The sequence below is a fragment of the Biomphalaria glabrata genome, chromosome 12 (assembly GCF_947242115.1).
Source record: "Biomphalaria glabrata chromosome 12, xgBioGlab47.1, whole genome shotgun sequence".
NCBI classification, from domain to species: Eukaryota; Metazoa; Mollusca; class Gastropoda; family Planorbidae; genus Biomphalaria; species Biomphalaria glabrata.
The window spans coordinates 34,187,421-34,213,386 of NC_074722.1; the positions used below are offsets into that span (position 1 = coordinate 34,187,421).

General features: G+C 32.6%; 2 protein-coding genes across 6 annotated transcripts in view; one reads left to right on the plus strand and one right to left on the minus strand.

The window, feature by feature from the left end:
- The window catches only part of LOC106068384 (uncharacterized), a 37,811-nt gene extending 22,043 nt beyond the window's left edge, over positions 1-15,768 (minus strand). For both annotated transcript variants that reach the window (XM_013227726.2, XM_013227725.2), the window contains exons 1-9: positions 15,629-15,768; positions 11,878-12,255; positions 8,577-8,693; positions 7,552-7,675; positions 6,694-6,822; positions 6,197-6,329; positions 3,164-3,337; positions 2,639-2,722; positions 1,038-1,166 (exon numbers count right to left, since the gene is read on the minus strand). In XM_013227726.2, the coding sequence (XP_013083180.2) occupies positions 1,038-1,166; positions 2,639-2,722; positions 3,164-3,337; positions 6,197-6,329; positions 6,694-6,822; positions 7,552-7,675; positions 8,577-8,693; positions 11,878-12,036 (1,049 nt within the window). In that variant the 5' untranslated portion in view covers positions 12,037-12,255; positions 15,629-15,768. The remainder of the gene's footprint in view (positions 1-1,037; positions 1,167-2,638; positions 2,723-3,163; positions 3,338-6,196; positions 6,330-6,693; positions 6,823-7,551; positions 7,676-8,576; positions 8,694-11,877; positions 12,256-15,628) is intronic.
- Positions 15,749-24,433, plus strand: LOC106068385 (poly [ADP-ribose] polymerase tankyrase-2-like). Of its 4 annotated transcripts, none has more exons than XM_013227727.2 (4): positions 15,749-15,907; positions 17,421-17,576; positions 18,730-18,780; positions 21,308-24,433. In XM_013227727.2, exons 2-4 carry the CDS (start codon positions 17,456-17,458, stop codon positions 22,417-22,419), a joined length of 1,284 nt encoding a protein of 427 aa, XP_013083181.2. In that variant the 5' UTR covers positions 15,749-15,907; positions 17,421-17,455; the 3' UTR covers positions 22,420-24,433. The 4 variants fall into 4 exon arrangements, with proteins under 4 accessions (XP_013083181.2, XP_055861425.1, XP_055861426.1 ...); XM_056005450.1 differs by having other exon boundaries at positions 18,733-18,780; XM_013227728.2 differs by having other exon boundaries at positions 15,764-15,907; positions 17,424-17,576.
- The last annotated feature ends 1,533 nt before the right edge of the window (positions 24,434-25,966 follow it).

Here is a 25,966-nt window from a genome sequence, read left to right on the forward strand (position 1 = left end):
CTACACCTATCCATCGTAAGTGGTTCATGCTAATTAGAGACTATAACATGTCAATGGTTTTCCTGGCTGATTCAAACAACCCATTCTATGCTCTAATGGCACATCGGAAGAGAGAGTGAGAGAGTATGAATTTGTAAGAATTTCTTTTAGCATAAAGAATAAGCAATGTTTTTGTGTCTTTAAGAATATTTTATTAGGTTATGTTTTTTAACTTAAAAGTTATTTTTTTGTGTGCTACTCTATTTTTTTTAGTTCTCTGATCTTGAGTTTTTCAGTTGAGTGTTTCTAAGTTTGCATGAATTAATTAAAATCTATAACAATGTAACAAATGAAATACAAACTTTGTTTAAATAATCTGCCCAACTATTTCAGTGGGAAGCGTGGTCGAAAGGCTAAGTATGCTTGAACTTGGCTTGGCTACCTATGAAGGGGGCTCGAGGTTCAACACTCAACTCGAGCAGAGTTGTGTTTGCTGAGCGCCTAAATGCAGCACAGAAAACCTTCTCCCAGATACCCCCCCCTCCCTCCAACTGGTCCACTAATGAGATTAGACCATAGCACTCTGAGCAAGCTATAAGCGTGAAAGTAGCGCTACATAATAGCTATAATTATTATTATTATTTGTGATTCTTAAGTTCTATGACATGACTGTCATACAAAAAAAAGTTGTGCTAGCCAGGTTTTCCTTTTAGCTGTTTGGCTTACTAACAGTTGGTTAAAAAAAAAACACAAATAACATGTATAAGGAAACAACAAACATGTATAAGGAAACAACCAACATGTATAAGGAAACAACAAGCATGTATAAGGAAACAACAAACATGTATAAGGAAACAACAAACATGTATAAGGAAACAACAAACATGTATAAGGAAACAACAAACATGTATAAGGAAACAACAAACATGTATAAGGAAACAACAAACATGTATAAGGAAACAACAAACATGTATAAGGAAACAACAAACATGTATAAGGAGACAACAAACATGTATAAGGAAACAACAAACATGTATAAGGAAACAACAAACACTTACATTCTTATGTTTGTCATACATGACTGATGCAAACGAAATAAAATTGAAGTCCCTCTAAATTTGAGTGAGCCGACAGCAGTAAGAAAATCTGCACTCGGAAGTTTATTTTTAGTCTCTTCCCCAAACACTCTGAAACAAAACGAGGTAAAAATGTATTTTTTTTTTAAATTCACCCGCGCCTAAGTAAATAGTTTTCAAAAGCAAAGTAAAAATAAAAACCATACTTCTTCAAACAAATATATTCTAAGAGTTAAAAAAAAATTAATAAATGCATTTTTTACAAGCCGTTTCAATAATCCAAAAACGAGTAAATCTACTCTAAAACTATGCTTTTCTGTCAACATGCTACACCACTTTTAAGAAGAACATTAAGACCTATCTGTTTAAAACTTTTTTAGATTAACTGTCATTTTAGCTCTCGTGTTTTTGTTTGTAATGTTGTTACAGCGCCTTGAGCCTACACTTTGTTTGTTAACAGCGCTTTATAAATAAAATTATTATTATTATTATTGTACACAAATTTTTATTTTTAGAAGTAATTTGAAAGAAAAATCAGAATAAATAAAGGATTATGTTATGATTTTTTAATTAGATGTCTGCTTCAAAATTATTTCTTACAAGTTTTTATTTGTAGACATTATCAGAGATATAGAGGCATCTCTAGGATGATCTACAGGATAGGATGCCTTACCCAGCACAGCTTCTAAATAATAAGTTGTGCTTCTATATATACACACATTTATTTAAACACTGTAAAAAAAACAATTGTACTATTTCACATGAGATGCAGAAACAGTTTATCATACTTAATAGGTGACCCCAGACAACCATTATATATGAAAAATTAAAATCTTGATAAAAAAACCTGGTTTATCATCCCCATTATGGCCTCACTTTGTCATCAGTGCATCTATATTAAAGAAATGCCCTAGTATCTTAATGAACTGATCACTACATATGTCCCTCAGAAAGCCCTGTGCTCATTGTAATCAACATTAGTGGTGCCATGTTTCTCCCTCAAAAGCTACGGTTTGCTGGCTTTTTCAGTGCACAGACCAAAGATATGGAACTCACTCCCCATTGATCTCAGACAGACAACATGCATTCAACATTCAAGAAGAAAATTAAGACCTATCTGTTCAAAACTTTTTTAGATTAGTTTTTCATTTTAGCTCTAGTTTTTATGTTTGTAATGTAATCGCAGCGCCTTGAGCCTTCAGTTTGTTTGTAAACAGCGCTCTATAAATTTAATTATGATTATTATTATCAGATGGGAGATGAGTGGACAGAAAAATATAGAAGTGCAGATCTTAGAGAGGAAGTGGAGATGGATTGGTCACAATCTTAGAAAAGATACCAGCAACAGAGCTAGACAGGCCTTAGAGTGGAACTCCCAGGGAACAAGATGCAGAGGAAGACCAAAAAGAACATGGTGACACAGTGTACTTGAAGAAGCCGAGAGGACCGGGAAGAGCTGGGAAACCATCAAAAAACTAGCAAGAGACAGTGGAGAGTGGTGTGTTTTTGTCGAGGCCCTATGTTCACTGAGGAACTCAAAGGAGTGATGATGATGAATGATTATTATCAGAACAGACACTCACCTGGCACTTGAAATAGCCTCCTCCATCAAGGAAGCTTCATCATTGGGAAGTCCTTTATGGTCTCTTATATCTTTAACTAAATTTCTAGACAAAATAAAAAGAGTGAGTTTTAAACCCAACAATTTCAACATAAAAATGTCCTAGCTAAATATAATCTTCTTTTCTATCGCTTCAAATAATAAAATAAATTTGTTTTTATTAAACAATAGAATAACACTTCCTTAGTGCAAGCTTCTTTACAACAAATTATTATGGTATCTTCAATGCAAATATATTAGCAAATCAATGTCCAGATTCTAGAAGTAGAAGGCACTGAAGAATCCCATTAAAACTGCTAAACCAAATAACTACTTTATGCTTTATAAATATATTCATTAATAGTTAGCAAGAAATGTCTGTAGAAAAACAATTTAATTAACTAGAATATCTAAATTAATTAACCAATTATTTATATTTAATTAAAATGATTAATTATATTAATTATAGTTAATTAATCTAAATTTAGTGAACAAAATAGAATCATACTTAAACTCATCAAACTGTAAAAACCCATCCCCATTCTTGTCATAGTATCTGAACATATAGCGGCATCTCATCTCCGCAGGAAGACCACCATGCTGTGTACAGGGCTCTAGGGCAGCAAGGCCATGAAGCACATCTTTGAAAGACAGAGAGTTACGTTTCCTGGCATCAAAAGCCCTGTCGACAAAGAAATATATGTATTAATATGATTTTTTATTTAGATGTACACATTTCAAACAAGTACCGACTCCTTCACTGTTTCTTACTGGCATCTTGGAAACCCATGACAAGAATAGTACAAATTTTACATTCAAACAACTATGGGTAGGACAAAATGATTTCAGTTTACTTGAATGTTATGTGTTCATGATGTTTTTGGATTGCCAATACTGTAGCCCATTGCTAATGCTTTTTACTTATTTCAAGGCTAAAAAAAACACCAATGTCAAGTAAGGAGATTCCAGCAGCCTGTCTATAACACTATAGAGATTCATATAAACTTCATTAATAGCAACATATAATAAACAAAAAGCCATAAGATACTTGAAATGAAATAAGCTAAATAAATTCCAGTTTCTGTGTATTACATCAGTAGTTATAACAGCAGCAATTATTCAATAATAATTCTGTTTTTAAAATTAACACATATGCAATAAAAAAAGGAAAATAAAATTTAAGTAAGCAACTAAAAAAACTATTTGCCAACTCAGCGTCCTCTCTTAGACTCACGACTTGTTCAGAAGAAGTCAGAAAAAAAAAAAAAAAGAGCGAGGTTAGCTTAAGAAACCAAATCTATCTATCAAAACATGATTTTTATGGAGACAGGAAGAAGTGAATGAAAAATATCTTAAAGCAACAGGAAATGGTATCACACTGGTCAAATGACAAAACTGAAGAACAACTTTAAATGTAGGATGAATACAGCAGCAAATAACAAAAGTTTCACAAGTTTACAGCTATCTGGCTGAGTGGTATGTGTACTGGACTGACGCTCAGTGGTCATGAAGGTCCCCGGTTTGAAACCTGCCTGCTGCCATCCACCATCATCCTGCAGGAGGTTTGGACTAGGAATGTAATTATCTTCAGAATCTGAAGGAACATCCAAAACATGTCAAACATTTTTACAAACATTTAAAGGGATGCATTTTATTGTTTCAATTGAACTGGTTTTTCCAAAGAATTTTTGATGAGGAAAAGGCATACAATGGAATTTACTTTTATCCTAAAAGAATTTTATTATGCAAAATAGTCTGAGATTGCTGGCAAGCAGACAGAGAGACATACAACAGAAGGGAAAAAAAAAAGAATGTTGACAAGATAGCCCTGATGCCTTGCTTTTAAGCCCATGAAGGGTTTTTGTTATGCTGATGTAACGTTTCTTTGAGGTTCGTCTGTGTACCCCTGTTTAGGGTGAGTATCAAAGCCATTATTGCATCTCGCAGTTGTTTCCCTGCCATAGTGTATTAGACTAGACTTCTCAATTTGTCTTTTTTACATCTCTACAGGGAGTTAGATATGGGATTATAACGTCTACACTAGAGACTAGAGTCAGCAGTGGGCCAGTGTTGTGTATGCTAATGTGTTGTATTGTGGGACAGCAAGGTGCAGAATGAATATTTGATTAACATAACAGATATAGTAAAATATTTGTAAAATTCAGTGATATAGTACTTGATCAGTTTGTCCATTGTAAATTACTTTCATCTCATTAAACAATGTATTGTTAACATCTAGTTAATTATTTATTTTACGCATGAAGTGCATGTTGAATGTCAGGGGCCAGGGCAAAGAAGCTAAGGCTTAAAATGCAACCTGACAATAGCCCTAAAGATTGACACCATAATAACCCAAAAACTTAGAGAATGTTGACATGACAGCCCTAAAGATTAACACCAGAATAACCCGAAAACTTGTATCTAAGTTGAATGAACTGCTCCCCCAAGAACATAGCAACATGACAAAGTATAGAAAACTATTTGGGTCAAAAATGTTAGTGACAATTTTAAAGAGATGGGAAACATCTCCTTTCAAATGACAAAGAACAAATGAAAATATAAAGCCTGGCCTCTAAAATATATATCCTTTAATATTGTATTGTGCTTATGTTTTTTGTAAAGTAGTATGTTTACTGTGTCAAAGCCAAACAACACCAAGCTTATCAGAACAAGTGCTTGTCTCTCATGTTGCTAATCTAGTGGCTAAACAAAATTTCAAATGAAGAATTAAACAGAAGTAGTCAAGAATGGAAATGAAAAGCTCATCTATTCAAAAGAAGAAGATATACATGGCATAGGCTACGACTGCTAGGCACCACATCAGGAGAAAGAGACGGAGGAACACTAATAAAAGCAGATTTCCAGCTTGTTGATAGTTTGTGTTTTAGTGCCAATGGGTGTGAGAGAGAGAAGACAATATTATTTTTTTAAATTATTTTTATAAAATAACAGAAATAAATTATACGTCAGTCAGTTTGCTATATAACAGTATGCAACCTAACTCATGTCAGTGTTATGGAGTGTGTGTGTATTTATAAGGTGACAGTGGGAAGAGGTTAGCGATTGGTTGTGAATGATGCAATATAGGTGGAGTTGTCGCCCTTTCGTGTTAGTTGGGAGACGACTCCAGAACGTGAGACTGATAGGTTGTGTTATTGTAGTCAGTTACATTTTGTTAAAAGATATTATCACTAAAGTTTACTACATTTATTTCATTTGATCACAAGTTGATTTTGTCTATATTATAAATAAAGTTCTATTTAGTTTATTCAAAAAAAAGGAAGTTATTCAAGTTATTTGAAGTTTTATTAGTTAAGATATATTCCACTAGCAGTTTAGTGCTACAAGTCAATGACCACTAACAACATTCAGGAGAAACAGATAATAAATGATCTCAAATTTACAGCACTGATTACCATATTTACATCATGTGAGTTTAACAGATTTATTATTTACTTGCAGATATGATAAGTTCAAGGTTTTGTCAACAGCCATTTGCACTAATATCACTATTTAATAAAACTTCAATAGTTAAGATTACCTGAACAGTGATAAAAGGTTGTCTGATGACCTAGCTCCTTTCAAGTTGGTCATGTACGATGAGAATGTGGTATAGTTCATATACATACTAGGGTGACAGACTTCAGTAAACTCTCGAAACAGCAACTCTTGTTCTGAATACAATTCAAAGAAGCAAAATAAATGTATAACACTTGATTTTTGTGCTCTAGAAGATCATGCAACAAATATTGACAACTTGTCTGTTATGTGCATTTTTTTTTTCATTATTGTATTCTTTAAAATTGATTGATGTATTCTAGTTTAGCATCTTTCTCATATTATACAACCACATTGACTTCTGAAAGCTTACAGTTGGCAATGCCCCTAATTTCATGCACAAAATAGTGTTATTGTTGTTTTTTTTTATTTAGAAAAAAAAAAATTTTGCCTCCAAGATCAAACCTAGCTATAATAGTTTTTATAACAAATTTAGAAACAATGTGTAATATAAAGAGAAATAGTCTTTTGGAAACTGACCTTTGACCCCTAGTTTAGCAGACTTGACAAGGGCCTCATTAGCCGAGCCAGTGTTGATGTCCTGGGTTATGTCAAAGAGTTCTGCGCTCATTTCTCCCATGGTTGTAGGAGGCACAGAACAACTGGACGCTTCAAAATTGTGAAACAAGCAAAAATGATGTTGCATAACTTAAAGCAATAAAAACTCGACTGACATATACAACACATAATATTGAAAACAACTTGGGATTTGGGGGGGGGGGGGGAATTCTTCGAAGCTGGGTGCTTAGCTTAACTACCTTTTTTGTTTTCTGTGCTAAGGACTGAATTATCTTTAGGGGTAGTTAGTTTTAGAGTATGTATTGTGGGATTACCAAAAGAAGTTTTAGGGCTAATAATTATAGATCTTCAAATTATATGTATAAATTTAAAAACAAATTATTTTATTATTCTCTTTACAAAAATTTTTGTTTAAATAAATGTTGGACATTTTAAATAATACCAATATAAAGGCATACAAAATCCAACAGAGATATTTATTAATTGAAAGATTTTCTATGCCTTAAACTTATTAAAAAAATTTGTTTATGGTCATTCCTAGATTAATAAATAACTACGGCCAGGAAGTAAATTACATCATCAAACAAATTCATTGATTAGCTTGAACAAGACAGAGATAAGCATCTAGCATATAATATTTTTTTTAATCTACATAAATTAAAATATGAGATGAAAAAAAATCTAAATAATCAATAAAACAGCCCACGCCCCACCCCCCAGATCATGTTCTCTGCCCTCCTTCTATTGCTACAAAATATGTTATTAACCATTAAGAAGCAATGACTAGAAAACAGTACCATGAGTGTCATGTCTACTCACTTCTGTGTTCCGAAACATGGCTAACTAGTTTGATAATATCAGCACCAAGGAGATGAAGACTGGCTTCTGGGTCCATCGCTGCCTTCATTGCATCCTCATCTAACCAATATCCATCTTCAAAGTCCTAAAAATATATTTAAAAACAAGAAATGAAAAAAAAGGCTGAACTGAGCAAGCAAAAAACAACCTAGGAATCATACCTTGATGTAAAAATATGATAATAATACAAGATTGGCTGAATTGTTAAAAAAAAAACAAGCAAAATATAATATAGAAAAATCCTTTTGAAAAAAAAAACAAAGGTTATCTAAATGGGAAGAACTCTGCCTTTAAAACTATATCAATAATGTACAGGTTATTTCCCATAATCGATATGAAACAAAATAATAAATTACCAATAATTAATGGACTAATTGAGTATTTTTGTTCATAGATTCATGTTTTGTTAGGTACAAAAAATAATTGTTTAAAGTATCAACTGGCTTGAAGAATGCCTGAGGGAGAAATAGCTATACCAATTATTTAAGGGGACTAAACCCAACCAATTTAGCCAAGTTTCAACTTGATCAGAGAATGGGTGTGGAAGAAATAACATGTACACACTTTGTATCAGACAGACAGAGCGAGTTGATATAGGCTTTGTAAAAAAGGTAAAAAATTATGACTATTAGTAGATTATTATCACAAGTCTATCTGCACTATCCACATAAAGAAAATTTAATAATAATTTCCGTTTAGGAATTTAAAAAATCAAAATTCTTTTTTTTTTTTCTAGTTAAAAAGAATTCTAAAATATATATATTTTTTTTAATGTTTCATTCTTTGTTTAAAGAGACGCTTAAAGTTTGAAAATAAGTGTTTCTTAAAGGTGTCATTGATTTAGCAGACAAGAAACATTACTAAAACAAAGAAGAGGAATTAATCCCATTGAATCTTCTCAACTGATATACAAGATCACAGAGTTCCGCACATCAGTAACTAGTATTTATAAGTCATTAAGAAACACACCTTAATTATTTACTTACCTTGATGGAATCTGCACTAGTGGCTAGAAATATAATGAAAAGATGAGGAGGAGTGTTTGAGAATCTAATAAATTGATTTCTTAAAAGTCCTTTTAAGCTTCCTTTTCCTCCAGTAAACTATAGACACACACAAATAAACAAGAAAAACATTTTAAAAAATACTTTAAAAACACAAAACAAAGCTTATATACCACTACATCTGTCAAGTACAATTTCTTTCCTTGGTTTAATTAACTAATTGGTGACTTTTTTAAATTGGTTCTTGTTTTGCCAAGTACAAGAAATAAATGTGCAAAATTTCCACTTGATCTGAGATTGGGTGAAATAACGTGTACAAACTTTTTAACAGACAAAAGAGAGAGCTTTATAAAAAGTGTCTACTGTAAGAGGAGTTATTTAATCATTTATGAGAGATGTCTAAATTTACAAATATAATCATCCTGATTACAGCTACATTAGTTTTTATAAAAATTTAAGCAGTTGGCCATTATGTTAGCCACATGACACCTTCATACAATGTCTAAATTTACAAATATAATCATCCTGATTAGGGGTGCACCGGATAGTACTTTTTGATATCCGGCCGGAGCCGGATATGACCGGCTAGTAAAATTTGATATTCGGCCGGGGCCGGAGCCGGATACCTAAGTGTCTTGTTAATAGCTTGTGTTGCTGAACATTTTACGAAACTGTTAAATAACATACCTATATTGGTTGGTTTTATTTTTTTTTCCTTTGATATACCTTATTGTTTTAAACTCTGTTACTGATTGATTTATTCAAGCTTAACAGTATTTCTAAAAATCTGTATAGCATGAGTGTGTCTGTGTGTATGTACGATGCCACCAACTGTAAAGGATGTGTGTAGGAAGGTCAATGTAAATAATGTTAGTATATATTTAACTAGTTACTAATGTAAATCTCTCATAAGTAAATTGCAATCTGCCTTGTATAGTGGTCGGATGTATGTGTTCATGAATTTCAGACCAACAACCTGGTCAGATATACCTAGTGAGGTTACACATGTAGTCCTAGTGTAGTGTGTATAGTTGTTTGTGTTAACCATCACGCATTGTTTTTTCCTTGAGCATACGCACGCAATAGAGTTGGGTGTCAGTCAAAAAAGATAACACATTGGCATGGTCAGTCAAGCCTATAGATAAATTATACCCGTCCACTAGTTAGAGGTCAAGGGTTGTTTTTTTTTACGCTCCAGCATATTGTTTCTTTGTTTGCTAGATCTAACTGCGGTACTATTATTCAATTTATTTTATGCGATTTTAAAATTTACTGTAAGATTTTCCGTTATTTATTAAGTCAAAAGAATTAAACAATGAAATTAGCTTTCTTTCTAAAGGTTTTAATACAAGGCAAAAAAAATACACACACGCAAACATGCACATCTTTGTTTTATTTTATTGTGCAAAGAACGTACGTAAGAAACATTAAATGCAAAGAACGTATGTTAGAAAAAGCTTCCTTAATTATTACTTATTTAATTATTTTATTCGTGGTTTCAGTAACTGTTACAAAAGGGAACGATAGTAAGCCTATGGATGTCAGGTGTGTAAAAGTCGTCCTAGCCTGATACACAGTGGCTAAGCACGCATCTTAAGTAAAAAAATTTAGTAATAACAGGGAGTTAATTGACTGTCACAAATTATTAAGAATATTGTTATCAAATCAAGACACTTAACTGCAGGAGTAATATTCAAGTTAACACGTTAGAAAAATATTTATTGACAGTGTAATATCTTTGTTAGCACGTTGTGTTTTTTTCATTCTGGCTTAAAAAAATGATCAATGTCTATCAATACATTGGGTGTCAAGGACCAAAGAAATAAAGAGTAGGGGGTGTTTAGCTCTCCATTTCAAGATATAGCTCTGGTCGTGTCTTCTACAAAATAATTAGTTACTGGCTCACTGGGCTATATAATCGCGCGGTTTGTGTTCTGTGTAGCTAAAGGTCTCTCGTTTAGGTGCGTGTGATCTTTAGTCCAGCTTACTAATTGAGATTTATGTTCAAGTAACTCGGCACACTTGAAAAGGTGTGGCTTCTAGCCCAACCACGTGATTAAGATTTTTCTCCAAATAAGCATACTCTTTGTCCGGATACCCCTGTAGATGTTAGGCTTGAAGTCCAGTCCACTCCCCCCCCCCCCAATTAAGATTAGCTATTAAGTAAACAAACATAGTTCCCTCGTGTGACCTCTAGAGAGTGCTTACATCCATCGTATCTTACTTGGGGTCACCTGTCAATCAATGAACTCAATGGGATGGACTAAACAAATAAAAGGGGGAGGGTGTTGTTCATCTGGAAATATACCTGGTTACCTTAGAGGTGTGGCTCTTGTAGTCCAGCCCCCCTAATAAAGATTAACTACTAAATAAACAAACTCAGTTCCCTCGAAAGGTGTAACCTCTAGAGAGTGTCAATACGCTGACAGTAAACTTACGTCCATCGTATTGAACTTGTGGTCACCTACCTATTAAAAAAAAACTTAATGTGATGGACTAAACAAATAAAAGGGGTGGGAGTTGTTCATCTCTACCTCTGGAGATATACCCGCACAGCTAGACAGACGTCTGGTCAGCATGACGTAGTCAAGGAATGTAGCATTTTAACATGTTAACTAACCTACTCAAAGGTCGAGACAAATTGAAAAAAAGTGTCAGCCATTGCTGCTCTGTATTTAAAGCGCATTTATGATGTAAAGTTTCATTTCATTTATAATAAGTTATTAACACGCCTTGTCTTTATAATAAACGATGTTTGGTGCATTATTCATAATGGCCCTATTTTTAAGCACATTATTTTGTTTTAATATAAACATTAATACATTCTACAACAGACATTAATGGAACGAGGTCCACTTTATGCATATTAAATATGTGTATTTTTTACTATCCGGTTTACTATCCGGTAGTGATATCCGACCGGAGCCGAATAGCACCGGATAGTAAAAAACGCCGGATATTCGGCAGAAGCCGGAGCCACTATCCGGTGCACCCCTAATCCTGATTACAGCTACATTAGTTTTTATAAAAATTTAAGCAGTTGGCCATTATGTTAGCCACATGACACCTTCATACAATATTGTGAAAGAAACAAGAAAACTCAGCTTCACTTATACAAACATGTAAAGAAAATGTAACAATCACTATTTCAAATAAATACTAAACTTAAAAGTAACTTTTGCCAAACTAACCAGTATGCATGAAATCTACAAATTATTTTTTTTTTCTCTACTTGATAAATAAAATTCCACCAGGGTTAAAAAAAAAAGAAAAAATTTCTTACCCGTTCAATCAATTTCATGGCTACGCTTCTGCATGGAAGGGGATCGATTCTTTCCTCAAACGGCATCCAAAGGCCTCTGTCTTTATAATCCGTGAGAAGAAACCTATTGTCTTCGTTGCGGATGAGCACACACACATATTCCCGGTACCCATCAGACATTTTTTTAAAGTTAATATCCCACACCACCACTGGGTCTGACTAGGTTGGCACCACACTGCACCCGAGTATATCAATATGTGTGACAGCACCTTAAGAGTAACAACTCAAATGCCTTGATTCATACAGGAATAAACTGAAAGCTAACTGCAAGGGGTTTTATTATACCTCCTATTCTACCCCATTCATTAAGCTTAAGTACTTGACATCAGTACTACAGACCTAAAATAAATTAAACAGACACAAAAAATTGTCATCATGTAGAATACTTTAAGAGTAAATAAAAGATCATTTAAGTTAAAATTGTTAAACTAGAACTAACTAGATATAGACATAAATATAGACCTGGACTATAAAATTTTAAATTAAATACAATTATAGATATCTACAATCTAGATATAGATCTAGAGTAGATTCTAGCACAAAGATGTTTTGTTTTATTATCATTTTAATTAAAGAATTATGATTCATTATCATTATTATTTGAATATATATATATATCTAGACTATTAACTCTAGATTTTAGATCTATTAAGTCTATTCTACTAAATTCTATATATATCTAGACTCCTCTATATTCAATAATTATATTTAGCTATATAGATTATAGATGTCTAAATAATAGACAAATAAAGACATATTAGAATTAGATTTAATTATTAATTGGATAGATCTATGAATCTATGGAATATGAGTAGATAATAATTAATAATAATAATATTAATTATGATAATGGATATATATATTTATTACTAGAATTAGATACTAAGAAAGGGACTCAAATCTAGATCTATCTAGAATTCCTTCAAGCCTTCATCATTTCAAAATCAAATTTATAAATAAATCGCTCTAGAGCAGGGGTTCTCAACCTGTGGGTGGGTCGAATGACCATTTGCCAGGTGTTGCCTAAGACCATAGTAAATTTTGTTTTTTCATCAATTTTACATTGAATTTGTGTGTGTGTGATTTCCTACATGTTGTAACAAACACATTTGTACCATAGAGGATGTACAATTACAATCTAAGGTAAAAAGTAAAGGGATATTACTCAGAGTAAGACTATGTAAGATAACTCATTAAACGATTGTGAAGCGTCAATTAAATGAAATAAAAATTGGGAGGAGACATAGTTTAAAACACGAACTTATTACCAGATGATACAGAGGGCACTTTTAGTGAGTGTAACAGCATTGCTTGAAGGTAGACATTTTTTTTTTATTGGTAGTTACTCCTTTTTTTAAACGCTTTGCTGAACTCCATGGCGGAATCAAACATTATTCCAATGGTGAAGATTTGAGCTAGTCTTGAAACAATTAATGGAAACTATTAATGTGTAATTGTTTTCTAGTCCATGTTATTGAAGGTAATATATTCATTACAAAACATCCCATGAACATGGATCTTGAACAAAAGGATGTTAGAAAAAAATTTAATGATGATTTTTTGCTTCATCATTTTATGAAGTCAGAGCAAACTGAGACGTCTAAGCTTTGCCGATAAGGACATCGAGTAGTTTAGTTTTCATGCTCAAGGAGTCAAAAAATCTAAACTCATAATCAAAACATCGGCTGTTGTCACTTCTTATTTGGTTTCTCTCTGAATAGACAGATCTATGAAATCTCACACCATTGACAAGGAGTTAAATTTGCCAGCGGTCAAAGACAATGTTCGAGTTATGAATAGAGCGGAATTCGTTACATGAATATAATAAACATGCAATAGAAAAGTAAATAAATGAAAGTCATAAGTCATTTTTTTTAGTAAATTAAGCACAATTTTTTATACAATGATAATAAAGCTTAAATACATCATAAATTTTAAAAATTTATTATGATATATAATGTTAGAAAAATCACATTTGGGGCCTACTTAGGCCTAAGGCGGAAACAAATTTTATGCTTGGGGTCGCCGCCTAGTGGAGAATCGTATTGGGGGTCGAAAAGCTAAAAAGGTTGAGAACCGCTGCTCTAGAGATAGGTAGTGTAGACTATACACTATAGATCTAAATCTAGATTTATTTATTTATTTATTGACATTTAATGTACTAATTATCTCTGATTTAGAAGCTAGTGTTTTAGATTAGTAGGTTTAGATTGACCGTAACTGTCTATCACTCTAGAATCTAGATTAGTATAATAATCTAGATCTACTCTAGAAATACAACTCTGATTACTCTGCTAGACTTTATAAATAACTATATATCTAGTAAAGTGCAAAGCTCGATCAGCCCCGATTTGTATAGAGGTTCGATCCGTTCACTTTTTATTGCTAAACCTTTTTTATTTGAAGGTTTACCAAATTACTACTGTGCACCTTTTTTCTTCACTTTCGACACATACTATTTCCTTTTCTTTGTAAAGGCTAAGTTCATGATGAGGTCAATCTCAAGAGGTGTGGAATTATTATTTTTTACTACCCGGTAGTGAAGGAAATGGGTCATGGGCTTATGGCTATTTTTAAATCTGATGGCTCATTAGCTCAAAGAGACTATTTGAAGTTGTGGAGCATGGAAAAAGGTGGCAGTAGTTGGTGTTCTTGCACTAGAGTAAAAAGAAAATGACTTCATAGTGAAAATTAAAGATTAAAACATGTTTTAGATATATTTGCGATCGAGCTTAGTAACTAGGGGAGAAAACAGATCGAGGAAAAGTACGCTTGGCGATACCCACCCTACACCTCTTTGCTCTTTGACCTCATATTTAATTTTAACTAAGCCTAGTGATACATTAAATCAGATCTTATTTTATAGATAAAAGGACGAGGAATTCAGAGATAACATCAGTTTTTTCACAGGTCAGACCGTTACGGCGCTATAAAAATCCAAAACTGAAAATTGCTGCTAGCTGGCTTAATTCGATCGAATTTCGCACTTTACTCTAGTATATAAATAAGTTTAAAATTTAAGTTATTAAACATGTCACATAGTCATGATACTAATGATATTGACATGGTGACATACTGTGACACGTCAGTGATAGATCTAGTATGAAAAATGATAATGATGATACTCAGTAATAGTGACACTGGCTTCTAGTCTATAGAGTATTAGACTAGATTCTATAGAATAGTCATTCTAATCTATTGTAGTATAAAACTATTTTTATTATTATATCTATTAAAAAAAAATAATTATAGATCTATCTCCTATGACCTATAGTATACTGCCTATAGACTATAACACTATAAGTATAGACTAGACTAAAGAGTAGTGAGTAAAGTCTTATATAAAATAAATTTATTTATACTTATAAATCTTATACTTTATAGAATAGAATATTATAGATCTACTATTTATAGTCATGACACTCATGTATATAATTTATATATAGATCTAGTAATAGTAAATTAGTAGATATATAAAATTAAATTTAAAACAGTCTAACTAAATTTCTAAATACTTTTTAAGTAGATTTTTTTCTAGATCTAGATCAATAACAATTCAATGATTCAATACTTTAACTTTAAACTTTAATTTTAACTTTAAATTTACTTTATAAAAATTAAAACTTTATTATTTTTTGGTATTAGTTCATCTACTCTAGTCTCTAACTCTAGATAAATATATATGACGACGATATAGGATAGATATCTAGACCTTTCTTAGTTTTTATATCTCATCTAGATATTCTAGTCCTAGTCTAGATTTAGAATCTAATCCTTTCGTGGATGCTTAGTCAGAAACTGTAGAGAGCAAGTTTTATGTTGTAAGAAGGAAACTCCACAATTTTTAAGTTTCTATCCTTACATCGCCAATTTCCGGTAACTTTTTTTGTTTTGTCGGAAATGAAGTTCAGAAGGTGAAAGTAAAAAGATAAAGAATCCAGTTGTCTAGCAGTGCACACATCAACTGGATTGCCCCTATTGGATCCTGGATGTAATCTTACAGCTTTTTATCTAGTTTAGATCTATATCTAGATAAAATAATAATAAATAAATAATGATAATCTAGATCGACCTATCACTAGTATTTACTGTACTGTATTTTATTATGATCTATTCTTTGCCATTCGCCATGATTCGGCATTGTAACGACGATCATTGTTAATAATGATTGTTACTAATGACCTAATCACTAATGTTTAAATTTATGTTACTGTAACTAGTGTAACATAAACAACTGTACTTGTACTGTAGTTGTAGACTAGATACTAGTAACTAGATCGACTACTACTAGACATATTATAGTACTACTAAAGACTGTAATATAAATTACTGTTTGCTAAAAATTTAGTTAGACTGGTTTTTAATCTTATCTTACTTATCTTATATTATAGATCTATATAGTAATTTATTTGATTCGGACGTAACATGAATTCGGACATTCTCTGTTTTTGTGGTCATTAAATAATTGTTTTAATATTTATTAATAATATTTTAAAACTAGCACGCTGTATAATCATGTCCTTGTCCATTTTCCAATGATTCTGACCCAATTTCCTTCCATTTAGCTGTCTTTTTATGTAAGAAAAACGAATTTCAAATTTGTTAGTCATGTTGTTGTTTTTTCCTTTGTTACCCAGATGACTTTACCTCTTCCTAGGGTTAAGACTATATTTTTTGATTGGCTAAGTCTATACAAATGAGCCCGGCAATACTTATTCTGTTTTCAGAGCTGATTTATTTGATTCATAAGCCAAGTTGTTTGATTCCATAAAAAAAATTAATTAATAAGGTGTCTGAATTAAATTACGATTTTCTTACCAAAATTTATTTCGGACAGCCAGTTTTGGACATCAATGTTAATGATCTTATATTATATTTGTTCGTTCGTTGTTTTTTTAATAGAGAATAAATGGGCAAATGTTTGGAGTGAGCTATTACATTGAATGAAGTTAAATGCTTAGATCTAGACCTACTAGATAGATCTAGATTTATAGAGAGAGACTATAGAGGATTCAGTTAGGCAAGAATGGCTATCCTAACCTGTACTATACTACAAAAGGTCATATAATCTGTATTAGAAATTTATTAAATTAATAAACAAAAAACACAAACATTCAACACACATCTAATCATGCAAACATAAAATAAGTCTAAAAGTCGGTGCAGAAGTCACTATCCCAGTAACCTAATTTTTTGTAGAATAATTGTGTTAATATTTTAATTTTTTTGGGTTCGTATTTATGCATTGTTTGAAAACATCTTAATGATTTCATGTGAAAACCAGGAAAACCAATAACTTGGCAGTATTTAGGTCATTGGTTAACCAGATGCATAATGCGTAGCATGTACTTCTTTTTTGAAGTAACGTCTGTATTTTATAAGATAAAATTTAATACTGGATTATCCATTATTAGCCTTTAACCTTTATTTTGACATACTGCATCTGAATTTTTGAGTACAAATATGTGTACATTTGATACTACCTAAATCCTTCTTGCATTCAGCAGATTTCATCCATTGTATCTCAAGTGCCTACTCCATGATGTGTGATCGGGAAATATGTAAAGAAACTTCGGAGCTGCCTCAGCCTCCTCCTCCACCTCCTCTTCCTCCACCCATAATATGTGTCCAAGAAATAACAAGAAGCGTTCATGTCAACGGTATGAAGTTTTTATCAGGGTTCACATAGATCATTGATAGTCTTATAAAGCAATAATATATTCCTAGGACCCATAAAGTTTACTAAATTGAACTTGTCTTTGTAAGTTGTGTAAAATGATTTTCCTATTAGTGAACTAAAAAAATTAATTAGCAGATGATTTTATAGGTGGGTCTGTCATCACCGATAGAAGGTATAACAGTGTTGTTTTCTTTTCTATAACTTTCAATGCTCTTTGTTGTGGAAGCTGCTAGCCTATATGTTCCTAGTAAGTGAAATTAAAAAAAGCTTTTTATGCCTTGATACCCTTTGCAACATCTCTGTTTAAAAAAAAAAAGGGTCAGATATAGATTAAAAGAAGTAAGACTGTGGAGGATTTTTTAAATAAAACTTTTCAAGAAATTATGTCACAGCAGAAAACTATATTTTGCTTGTTTACGAGAGGTGAAAAGTTTTCTGATGTTGAATGCTTGATGAACAATTTTCTTTTTTGTTGAAGGATGGCAGTATGGGTACCTGTAGTCTTGAACACGTAGGCTTGGGGTTGAAAGAAGTAAGAGTCTGAAGATGGTAACACATTTTTATTTCAGAAAGAATCCAGTACTGTATTCGCTTCTGAGTGGTAAAGTACTTGGCTTCCGAATTGGGGGTACCAAGTTTGAATCCTGGTGAAGACTCGGATTTTTAATTTTTTAGTGCGCCACTGAGCCCAGCTCTAAATGGGTACCTGACATTTGTTGGGGGAAAGTAAAGGCGTTGTTCGTTATGCTGGCCTCATTAACAGTGGGCCACAGAAACATATGACCTTTGCATCATCTGCCCTATAGACTGCATTGTCTGAAAGGGGAACTTTACTTTACTTAAAACAATCTATTCATGATAAGTTTAATCGTATTTCATCTATAAACTGCATATTAGTTTTAGTTAGAACTTATGGCATAAAAATATATACTCACAACTTACGACTTTGTTAGTTTTTTTGTTTGTTTTTTTTTAGTTTATTGAAAACATGGTTAAAAAAAAAAGATTGAGTAAAAAGAGTGAAGAAATGTTACAAGAGTTTGTGAGTTAAAATATGAGTAAGAGCTGAGTTAAAGTATGAGTTAGACCTCAGTTCTAACTGTTGTATGTATAGTTGTTTGATTACTTCTCAGAAGATAGGCCAGCGGAGAATATAGTGATCTCTAGAGGAAGAACTCTTCTGGGTGGGTAATGGAGGACAAAACAAAATGCTAAGCAGTTTTTATATTTCACCTTACCTTCCCCCTCCTCACTCACACACATTTATCTTTCGAGCTGATACTAAATGAAAGGTGTACTCACGAGATTTAAGACAACAATTTTGTTTGATCATTTTAAGCTCAACATAAATGTTCAAGTTAAAGTTCCTTATATTAGATTTGTTGAACAGAATGTTTATTTGTAAGGGTGTGAAAAAAAAAAGGTAATAAAAACTCCTGGCATAATTCTGAAGATAAGCATTGGTGTTATCCTTTGGCATCATAAGGTCAAGTCAGCTATTTTTAAAAAGTCAGACACCAAAATCATTTTCTTTTGCACATCATATCACATTTACAAATATTTGATGAAAGTACTTCCTTTAATTGGAGTATGAAATGTACAATTTTAAATTAAATTTCCATCAGGTATTAAAGCTTATTGCAGTAGTGATAGGAGGTGTGGTGGCTGAATGGTAAAGTGCTTGGCTTCTGAACTAGGGGTCCCGGGTTCAAATCCTGGTGAAGACTGGGATTTTTTATTTCGGGATTTTCGAGCCCACCCAGCTCTAATGGCTACCTGACATTAGTTGGGGAAAAGTAAAGGCGGTTTGTCGTTGTGCTGGCCACATGTCACCCTTGTTAACCGTAGGCCACAGAAATAGATGACCTGTACATCATCTACCCTGTAGACCACAAGGTCTGAAAGTGGAACTTTACTATTAGTGATAGAATTAGGGGAAAAAATGCTATATTACGCACTTTTATTTCACTCGTATGATCTGCTATGTCGGTCCAATTACAATTACAATTATTTCAATTACAAAAAAAATAATTATATTAAGATTATTAGGGAGCAGCCTGATTTGAAGAAAATGACCAGTGCATGAGCCTATGCCATGTCTAGAAAAGCTCCTTTATTGTTCTTATTGTCCCATAAAATATCTATAAACTTCTATCTGCCCTAGCTCAACTAACATTCAGTTGTTTTATTTCATCCTTACCATTGCTTATCAAACTTTTTTATACAATTTTGCTAGAAACTGTGTGCTTACACTGCATAACAATGATACTCTTAATTTTAGCTTTTATATTCAGCTGTTGACTTAAACACTTCACACATTGACAATATCTTTAATCAGTGTTCATCAAGAAAACATGGACATGTGATAGATGTAACAGCAGCAACATTTCCCATTAAAAAACTTTATTTGGAAATAGATTATTTAGTAACAAAATTTAAATTATTTAAATTATTTCAAAACAAGAAGCCTGGAAGATGTTCTTCCCACTTGTGAACAAGTAAAACTTAAAAAATACTTTTTAAAAAAAGAAAGCTTATATGAAGTTTAGTTGCTACAATTAGTTTGGATCAGTCATGTTATTAAATTTTTAATAGATCTAGACCAACAACAATACATCTGTGCGAATTGTTTTTGTTTTGTGCTATTTCATGCTTTTAGTTTTCTCAATACGCAATGATCCTATCACTTATCTGGTCTGGAGCAGGTGGGAAAATGGAGGGGGGGGGAGAAAGAAAGGAATATCTGGGTGAATGTTATCGTAATTGGTTTTTTAAAAGCATTTACAAAAAAAAAGGGACCTGAATTTGAAATGGCTCATGCCGACATACTAACCACTCTCTAGTGAGGTACTTATGACCATTGAAGATTGTATAGTTATGTATTATTTGTTTCAAACTTACTTTAAAATAAGACTAATTCAAATTATACCACTTCTTCAGTCAAGTACAATTTCTTTCCCTTTTTAAGATATCAAACAATAATTAATTGCCAATAGTTAACTTCATTTTTTTTTTTTTCAATTCTTGTGTTGTCAGGTTAAAGAAAATATTGTGCAAAATTTCAGCTTGATCTTGGATTGACTACAAACTTTTTACTATTTACCAGACAGAAAAGTTAATTGATATAAGCTTTCTAAAAAAAAAAAGATGACTAATTTATCAAGCCTATATGATTGAAAAAGCATAGTTACTATCATGTATTTCATTATTATTTAGCACCCTCCTTGCTATTATTTCACTTTAACTAATGCTTGTCTCACTAAATACCTCCCTATATATAATTTTTTTTTTAATGTGGCTTTTGACATCACATAACTAGAGCTATAATCATGTTAAATACAGCATTTTTTATGCTTTAGGAAATTCTAAAAATCCACTGAGCTCTTTTGCTTGATCATAACATTAAATTAAAGAAAGCATTTTGGCAAACAATATTCAGTATTGTGAGAGTGGATTAGATATTAGTGCTCTGAAGTGGTGGTGAAAAGGATTATTTCTAGCATTAATTGCCATTGTTGTAACAAAAGATATCATAGTAACCCACATTTTCATAAGGAAAGTCTAGAATCCACTTATATGTCTTTGAGTACAATTTAAAACTAGATAACATACAACTACTGTACCTCTTTTGACTTTTTTCAAAGTCCTAAAAAGTTGTTGTTTTTTTTAATTTTGATTGTTTCATTTTATTTCTGTCTTTTTCTTCTCTAGAGAATTCTCAAATAATCTTCAGCTTAACCCAGGCTTTAGAAGAAGACTTGTTGGGGAAGATGGCGACACTGATTGAAGAGCAAGGTGTGGATGTCAACTCTACCCTTTCCTTTGGTGTTTGCATTCTCCTCAAGGCTATTCGCTGCCGTTCTACCAAAATTGTGGATTATTTGATAGAGAAAGGGGCCGACCCTGAGTCTTCTATACGTGACCTTATGAAACGGCCGTATGGGCTGGAAGTGGAATACAGCGTTTACTTTAAGAGATATGACCAGTGGTGTGTGGACACTTTGAAGAAACTGCTGCCCATGATGGGGGAGAGGCTGCACAGGATAGTTGACACCGAAGGCAGAACACTTCTACATTTAGCGTGTTATTTCCCAGACCTCTCCATCTTTGAATACCTCCTCGATCAAGGGCTGGACCCTAACATCAAAGACAATAGGGGATCCACAGTGCTCAGCCTACTCATATCTCACCATGATACCAAAACTGCTTATGAAATGGTGCAACTGGTACTCAGCTTGCCTAATATACAGGTTGATATACGAAACGATTCCGGTTCCACCCCGTTGTATCAGAGTTTCTTGATGAACCGCCTTGACTTTTTTTACCTCCTCCTGCGCAAAGGCGCTGACCCTTTCATGCGCACCTACTCAGGGAACACACTGATGCACTGCCCCTTCCTGCACTCCCACAAGTATTTAATCCTGTACGACCTTGGCCTCAACGTCAACGTGAAGACAAACAGCGGTTTGCGGCCCTTGCAGAATAAGGCGGAGCTCAACTTTGATTTCTTTCTGCTGATTCTCTTGGGGAGGGAGGTCCTGCCAGAAGAGTATGTGAAGATGGAGAAGACCTTTGAACCCGCCATCGTGATGAGAATCAGAGAGAAAGTGGAGAGGGGCGAGTTTCATTGCACAAGGCTGCAAGCCATGTGCAGGCAGACTATCAGGAAAGCCCTATTCAGAGCAGACCACACCTCCGTTGCTGAAAATGTCTGGCACCTTCCACTTCCTAAGCCTTTACGTCTGTATCTAGACGTCTACATGTATGGACAACATTTATTGGATGCTTGGAGTGGCAAATCTAAAAATGCTGATGTAAAGTGATGGTTCAATTTACATTAAGTAAGGCATGTATTTATCTAGTCAGAATAGGATACATTACCTGATATGTTTTGTATTGGCTTGAGATAGACTAACACTTAAGGACAGATTTATACCTTCTTAAGAAGGTGAGCCTGGTGTCAGTCAGTTCAACCAGGTCACAAAGAGTTGGATACTTCTACAAAGAATCCACGACCTTAGCCTTCAACTGTATTTATATGAGTGTGTATCTATTCGCATAGAATGATTGTCTCACTGAACGCTTCCTATTTGTTTACTTTCTGCTGCAATAAACAACAAAAAAATTGTTTAAATGTTCTGTTATTATATAATTTTTTGGCTTTTTTTTTTTTTTTAGTAGAAAATGGGATTTAGTTTTGAAGCAAATTTTTTTGTATGTCTTTCAGTTGTGATTTTCTGTTTTTTTGTTTTTTTAAAGCTATTGAACATTCACTGAGCTTATTGGCTTAAAAAGTTTCATCAGTTCATGGTAAAACAAAAATGTGAATGTTGCCTATTTGAGTTTTTACAAAGAATTTTATGTTGTAATTAATTAATTGTTCTCACCCAAAAAAATGTTTGTCCTACATATATATATTTTTTAATCCTGTGGTTAAAAAAAAACATACTGGTACATTGATTTGTTGTTAAACCTGATTTTTTTTTTATTTTTCTATTTTTTTTTTTTTTTGGGTTGTATTCATAAAAAAAAATTTTAACATTTGAGATAAATGGTTTAAATTAATTTATTTTACTTTTTTTTTTTAATTCATCTCCATGTTGTAAAAAAAAAAAAAAAAAGAAGGGGGTGAATGTGTCAGTTTAGTGGAAATGTTTACAAAAATAATTGAATTTTTTTTTCTTTTTCTGCTTATCTTTATGTTATAAATTACAAATGTTTCTTCAAAAGAAAAGATAATTGATAATTATGTCCTATGTGTATCAATGTGTTAATCTAGTCTGCATATTAATTAGAGACTTAAAACTCAGCTAAATTGTTGGTTTTCTTGGCTGATTCAGGCAACCCCTTCCATGCTCTAATTACACAAGGGAAGAAGCAGCACCTTTACTAATGTCTTAGTTGTTTCAAAACATTAATTAGTTTTCATTTCATTTGTTCTCTTACTCTATGGATGCTCACTATTTCAGTGAATACCCTAAATGATCAATGTCACACCTTCAACTTACAAAGGCTGGTTTTGGATTTAGGAGTCAGTTGTTCACAAATTATTTTTTTTTCTTTTTTAGAAAAATCACACAATTTTTTTTTGCATCCCAACTTTGTCATTAAAAGTCTCTTCTGTTGTATGCTACCATATGACTGATAATAATTGGCTTGTTGTTGGCCCTTAGAAATACTTAGGTAAAAATAAAGAAATAATTTTCAAGTCCTTGTCTTCTTTAAACCCTTTTACAATTATGAGAAAAACAGCAACATGATCTTTTGTTGTTCTTCAACAATACTAATACTTTGGTATTTTTAAAAAGAAACTGGTGCACATTTTATGAAATTGTTTATTTCTTTCAGTTGTAACTTTTTTTTGGTGTTGATTATTTGCCTACAAATTTGACTTCCCAGTTATTTTATTTATCAGTGTATGTCATAAATACAAAAATAATGTGATATTCATTTTATGTTGATATTTAGTTTTTTGTTGTTTTTTTCTAAACTACTTGCGATGAAATATTTGTGACTTAAAAACTAAAAGCTCTGTATCTTAATATCCACCTTTTTTTTTGTGTGTTACAATGGCTTGTTTTGCATATTTTAAATTTATTGCCTTTAGAAGTAAATATATTTATTTCATTTTTTTGTTGTTGTTATCTTGATAAGCTTATAAGGTTTATCTACACAAATAGGTGCTACAAAGTAATAACAATGATTGTTGTGAATTGGTCTTTGTACAGTTTAATGCACTTCATGGTTACAGAATGTAGTAAAACTGAAATAGAATTCTGAATACATGTACTAGTTTCTCTGTGAATTGAAAGAAATAAAATTCTAGTTGAAACATTACTGGCTTGTAAACTTGTATTTTTTTTTAAATCTGTTTGGATTTTGAAAGTTAAAAAAGTTTTATCATTAATTTAAGCGCAGTGTATCAATAGTTGATATAGGCTTAGGTACGTGTGAACCTTTTTTTTTTTTGTGTGAGCAAAGTGATGGTTATCTTATATAATACAGACGTTACTTCAAAAAAGAAGATGGTTAACCCATTGTCTGTGAACCATTTGTCAGAACAAACTGTAGTTGGTTGAACCTGTTGACTTTGTTCATTTCTATCAACTAAAAATATGCCTTTTTTAAACCAATGGGAACAAACATTCTTATTAGCCAATGTAGGCGTCAATCAAAATGTTTAATGACAAGCAAAATAAAAAAAAACATTTTTTTTTAATCAAAGCTTTTAAAACTACATCAATGATGTATAAATTATTTCTCATATTTGATATGAAACAAAAAATAAATACCAATAATTAATTCATTGTTTTTTAGCGGCCCCCGAAAGGGGAAGGGGAAAAGACGCTTTTAGTTTTGTGTGAAATGTCTGTCCGTCCGTCCCGTTTAGATCTCGTAAACTAGAAAAGATATTGAAAATATGACATCACAATATTTTAGACCATTTAAAGTTCTGATGCAACGGCTACTTTTTTTTTTTCCTGAAAGCAAAAAATCTAATTTTTAAAATCTGTTATGCAAGCAGTTTTTTAAAGAGAAAAAGCTAATTAGTATGCATTATAAGTTACACCTAATTTAAAACGAATAGTAATCTTGTAAACTTCATTTTCCTAAAATTTTCTATTATAATCAGGAATAGTTTCCACTCTTTCTATTGAGGATCCGAATAACTAAAATCCTAACCCTAGTTACGAAATATAAGTGTGAGAATGACTCCAAATCAAATAGACCATAGACAAGCTGTAACGATACGTTATTCATTAATCTGAATTAATTTAAATTATACAATTATATCTGCTGGACAATTAAAATGTTCGAAATCAATTTGAAAAAAAAAGATTCGAATAACAGATTGAGTCTTAGAAATTAGATCAATTATTTGACATCAGTTACGCCAGGGGAGGCGCGGTGGCTGAGCGGTAAAGCGCTTGGCTTCCGAACCGGTGGTCAACTTTGGAATCTTTGGGTGAGTCCACCCAGCTATAATGGGTACCTGAAATTAGTTGGGGAAAAGTAAAGGCGGTTGGTCGTTGTGCTGGCTACATGACACCCTCGTTAACCGTAGGCCACAAAAACAGATGAACATCATCTGCCCTATAGACCACAAGGACTGAAAGGGGAACTAGTTAGGCCAGGTTCACATCTAACTTTACATTCACTTTCACCTATCCTTTGCGGGACCGTTGGGGCACTACACAAGATCTGTTAACCTTCTTTCTCCATTCTTATCTCTCATTTGTCTTTGATATAATTTCATTCGGATGTTCTTTCTGAAAATATTGAAGCCTGCCTGGGTGGACCACTTCGGGGGCCGATTTTGAGTTTGTGTTTCCACACAAACTGTCTTTTGTAACCTTGTTAGTTCATGTT